Source organism: Rutidosis leptorrhynchoides, chromosome 5, assembly GCF_046630445.1.
Source record: "Rutidosis leptorrhynchoides isolate AG116_Rl617_1_P2 chromosome 5, CSIRO_AGI_Rlap_v1, whole genome shotgun sequence".
In the NCBI taxonomy this organism is placed as follows: Eukaryota; Viridiplantae; Streptophyta; class Magnoliopsida; order Asterales; family Asteraceae; genus Rutidosis; species Rutidosis leptorrhynchoides.
This window is the reverse complement of record NC_092337.1, coordinates 388,528,375-388,533,242: the sequence shown is the minus strand read 5'-3', so window position 1 is coordinate 388,533,242 and position 4,868 is coordinate 388,528,375. Positions and strand designations below refer to the sequence as shown.

Sequence of the window (4,868 nt, the reverse complement as noted above, 5' to 3'; positions counted from 1 at the left end):
AGGCGTATGAGGGCATGACTTACGATGGTGAGTGACATTGTCCGTAAGTAAGAGTTGTACATGAGTTTTGGTGAAAACGAACCACCGTCACTTTGAAAAATTTTAATCTTTCGATCAACAGTTTGCACAAGTTTGATGAGAGCTGTAAACACAATATAAAAGTCGGACTTTACCTTCAAAGGATAAAACCATGTAAATCGCGAGTGATTATCAACAAAAATTACATAAATAGCCATGCATAGACATAAATCAAGAACATTTTATGCACGTTTGTCATTAACAAAAAATGTTAGTGCTTACTTTTAGATAATTGACAAGAACAGAGACCCGATTTCAGTAATAATCAAGTAACCGACAACCGTCCTCTTTTATTTAACAGTGAAATTACATCAGAAGAAATACAAGCACGCACCCATTTATGAATGGTTGTTTTGTATGATTACGTATGTATGTTTAAATGTGTATGTATGGATGCAGGTATGTATGTTTATGTATGCAGTTATGTATGTATGTATGTTTTATGTCCTATGTTTGCTTAAGATATATTTGTTTATTTATGTTAAGTGCATTGTTTTTATATGATCCTTATGGGTGCGTGCATGTATGTTTAGGTTTGTGCTTGTATGTATTAGTGTGTGTGTGTATGTATGTATGTTTATATGTGAGTTATATATATATATATATATATATATATATATATATATATATATATATATATATATATATATATATATATATATATATATATATATATATATATATATATATATATATATATTATTTATTCTCTCTTTTGTACATAGGTTTGTTCTCTGCTGTGTAAGACTTACTAGGATATACTTGTTTATGCGATTAGGGCATAGTGTTTATATGGGTTTTATGTGTGTGTGTGTGTGTGTTGTTGTGTGCTTGTATGTAGCAGTATGTGTAGGTATGCTTGTCTTTTCATGTGCGTATGAATGTATTGATGTATGTTTATGTATGGAAGTATGCATGTATGTTTACGCATGTATGCATTTATATATGTATGTTTATGTTTATGTAGGTATGATTATGTACGTTTGTATAGACATATGTTTATGGATGTTGTATGCGCGTTTATGTATGTTGGTATGCTTATATATGTGGGTATGTATGTTTATGCATGTATGTAGGTTTATATATGTATGTGTATGGATGTATATTTTTTTTGTATGTGCATCTAAATACGTTTATATATGTCTATACTTGTCTTTCATTATTTTGGTGTAACATTGCTTGCGCCTTCCATGAGCTCCGTACGGCACACTCAGGTATGCATCGCTTTCTGTTTTTAGTATTTTTTCAGTTCTGGCCGGAGGTCCACAGGAAGCAATCTCTCTACTCTCGAGTACATAGAGGGACGACTTTCTTCGAACACGAGTCCTGCCTGTGGACGGAGAAATGACTTCTCTTCTACTATAGGGTAGAGGTAGGATAGTCTACATCTCACCTCCCCCATACCTCGCACTTGCGGCATTGGGTATTGTTGTTGTTGTTGTTGTTGTTGTTGTTGTTGTTGTTGCTGTTATTGTCAAAAGAATCCATAGTGTAAGACTGTAAGTTGGAGATAAGTGCTTGTTGTCCTCACTCTAACATAAAAAGATCATCATGTCTCTTGCCCATGGCTAGTACCGCCCTTGTGTGACGATTCTCAATCGTAAGCTGCTTATCAAAAATCAAGATATCAAATAGATTATCCACGGTTAACTTACTTATGGATAATAGATTTTTCGTAATAAAAGGACCCACAAGTACATCTCAAAGTTTAAGATCCTTAGATAAAACCGAGGATCCAACATGCGTAATGGCAAGAATATTATCATTACCAACAGTAACCTTGTCATTACTTGAATACGAGACATAACAATCCAAGTGTGATGAAGATGAAGCCATGTGAGCCAATGCACCAAAGTCGACATACCAATATGGAAAGGTGGTATTCTGTACATGACACTTGGCTTAAAAATCATGAGCAAGCTTAACATCAATAGATGGTGTGCGCTGAGCAGAAGTAGAGAGTTCCGGGCATTGACTTGCATAATAGCCATCTGTTTTACAAAGTTGATGAGGTGGACGACGTCCACGACCATGACCATAAGAATTACGTACTCGACCACGACCACGATAACCATAAGATTGACCACTACCACCATTGGAAATAGTAGAATGTCCACGTGAATAAGAGGGTTGTTCACGTGAATAAGAGTTGGTCAATTGCACAGTGAAAGCACAGAATTCTGAACCGAGGTTAAAACCAGTTTGTGACCTTCTGCACGAGCAAGCAAGTCACGTAAGGTTGGTCGAGGTTTAAGAGCATGTTGGGTAGTAGAAAACTTCTCAAAGGATCTACCAAGAGCACACAAAAACCAGCGTGTTTTTATCAAGATCATTTATCGAGTGCTTAATAATGGCCAATTGATCACAAAGAGATTTGAATTGGTTGGCATATTCTACCGCAGAAGATGATCCCTTTTGCAAAAGATGAAGAGCATCTCTAAGAGTATGCATTCATTCGTCAGAATCATGACTATAGTGAGATTCGAGTGCATTCTAAACCTCACGAGAAGAGGCGAGTCCGAGAACAATAGCCATAAATTCCTCTGTTAAAGATGCCTGAAGAATAATTAAGGTTTTGCTATCACCATCTAACCCCGCGAAGTATGTTCCGGGTTAACTGATGAAGTTCAATCAGAAACAATGGTTGATGCAGGTTGGAGAAGTTTGTCATCGATGTACTTTTGGATTAATGGGCTTAGGCCATGAATAACCCCGCATGTGACATCACAGGCAGATTATACACTTTTTGGCCAAAAAGTACAATCTGCCTGTGACGTGGTAGATGTCAGTTTTTCTGAGACTATTTCTAACCCTGACTGTGATGTCAGAGTCGGATTGTGTACTTTTTGATGAAAAAGTGGGTTTTTGACTGTGACTGTATTTGACCCCCGTTAACCCAAAATGTCAAATTTTTGTGTCAAATATTTGGAGGGTGAGGTGGTAAAATCTGATTGGAAATTGGGTGGGAAAAAATAAATAAATAACAAAAAATAAAATAAAAAACAAAAATTAAATTATTTGATTGATCCCCCTTCATCTCACGCCACATGATGTGCAGGTCAAATCTCTGACTGACGCCCTACTCCGTCAGTTTTTAATGCCCGGTTAGGGGCGTCACTTTCCGTTAAATGGCGACACATCATTTGACGAGCTTGATTTCACGCCGGGTTAGTATCAGTCTGACACAAAATAACCCTGCCGCCCCTTTTTTGTGTCATCCAAATGTGGGTCCTACCAGTTTTATTTTTTCTTGTTTATTTTATATTAAATATGAATACAAAGTATATTTTATAAAATAAAATGCATATAAAATATAAAAACATCACGAAATAATATTTCATAAAATTCAACCATTACATAAATTAATGTAATTCAACAATACTTAAAATCTAACCATTACATAAATTAAACTGTAAAAATAAACTAGTTCGTAGTGCGAAATGTGGGCGGAAGGTTCCAAATATGCTCAACAAGATCATCGGTTAGTTGGTCGTGCACCATCCTATCTCTAATCTCTCGGATGATAATGTCTTGATCCCATCCTCTATTCGGTATACGCTCTGGACGATTCTCCATCAGTTCGGTAGTGAAATCTTCCTTCGAATCACTTAACGCATATCCTTGATCTTCTAAAATCACATTATATAATATGATACAACAATCCATAACTCTTCGCATCTTGTTCACCGACATAGTGCGTACTGCTAACCTTAGAATATGAAATCGACCTTGAAGAACCCCAAATGCCCTCTCAACATCCTTTCGGGCACTAGCTTGAAATCGCGTAAACTTAATCCTTGGGTCATCTGTCTGTGCCGCATAACCTTTGACTAGGGTAGCCCAGTCAGGATATATACAATCTGCGAGGTAATAGCCTTTTGTGTAATGATTACCATTTACCTCAAATGGTGCTTGTGGAGTTGTTCCGTTCTTTAATTTATTAAAAACCGGTGATTGATTCAAAACATTTATATCATTGTTCTAACCCGCCATCCCAAAAAATGCATGCCAAATCCACAAGTCATAAGAAGCAACTGCTTTTAGCATAATGGTGGGTTTCTTGTGATCACCCCCAGTGTATTGTCCCTTTAAAGCAACTGGACAATTCTTCCACTCCCAATGCATACAATCAATACTCCTGAGCATACCCTTAAAACCATGTTTCTCCTCATGTTTACTATATAATCGTTCAACATCGTATGCATTGGGAGATCTCATGTAACGTTCTTTGTATAAATGAATAATACATTCACAAAAGTTGTCTAAACAAATTGCCGAGGTTTGCTCACTTATTTTTAAATATTCAACAAACATATCGGCGGCGGTTCCATACGCCAACTGGCGTAGAGCCGAAGTCATTTTTTGTAATATTGTAAAAGTCGGCCTACCGATAGCATTAAAACGTTCCCTAAAATAGGTAAAATAATCGGGAATATCATGACTATCGAAATCAGATATACCTCGAGAAATTCGGAGAAATAACTTAATACGCATTCAAAAATGCCTTTTAAATTTATGTTGCGGAAACACTGACGCCTCACTAAAATAATCCTTCCATAAGTTTTCTGTGGCTTTCTCTCGATCTCTAGGAATATAAATTCGGGTTCTTGGAGCACGCTCGGATGATTCAACTTCGGCACCTTCACTGTCTAATTCTTGAATTAGTGCAACAATAAGCTCGTCTTCCGAATCGGATTCGGAATTAAATAAATAAGATGTCATTTAATTATATAAATAATTTGAGTGAAAGTGTTAAAATGTGAGAAATTAGAGAAAATGTTGTGCTAAAA

At 36.3% G+C, this 4,868-nt stretch overlaps 1 protein-coding gene across 1 annotated transcript; it reads right to left on the bottom strand.

Annotated features, from left to right (window-relative positions):
- Window positions 1-3,501: 3,501 nt before the first annotated feature.
- Window positions 3,502-4,437, bottom strand: LOC139849806 (uncharacterized). The gene is made up of 2 exons (XM_071839427.1): window positions 4,065-4,437; window positions 3,502-3,938 (listed from the first exon to the last, which is right to left on the bottom strand). The coding sequence occupies exons 1-2, from the start codon at window positions 4,435-4,437 to the stop codon at window positions 3,502-3,504; spliced, it is 810 nt and encodes a 269-aa protein (XP_071695528.1).
- Window positions 4,438-4,868: the final 431 nt, after the last annotated feature.

Bases quoted from the DNA above. Each gene is read 5' to 3' on its own strand.
- LOC139849806 (XM_071839427.1), bottom strand. From the start codon at position 4,437: ATGACTTCGGCTCTACGCCAGTTGGCGTATGGAACCGCCGCCGATATG. The intron at 3,939-4,064 runs GTTAGAACAATG...ATTACCTCGCAG, and splicing joins TGCATTTTTTGGGATGGCGG to ATTGTATATATCCTGACTGG.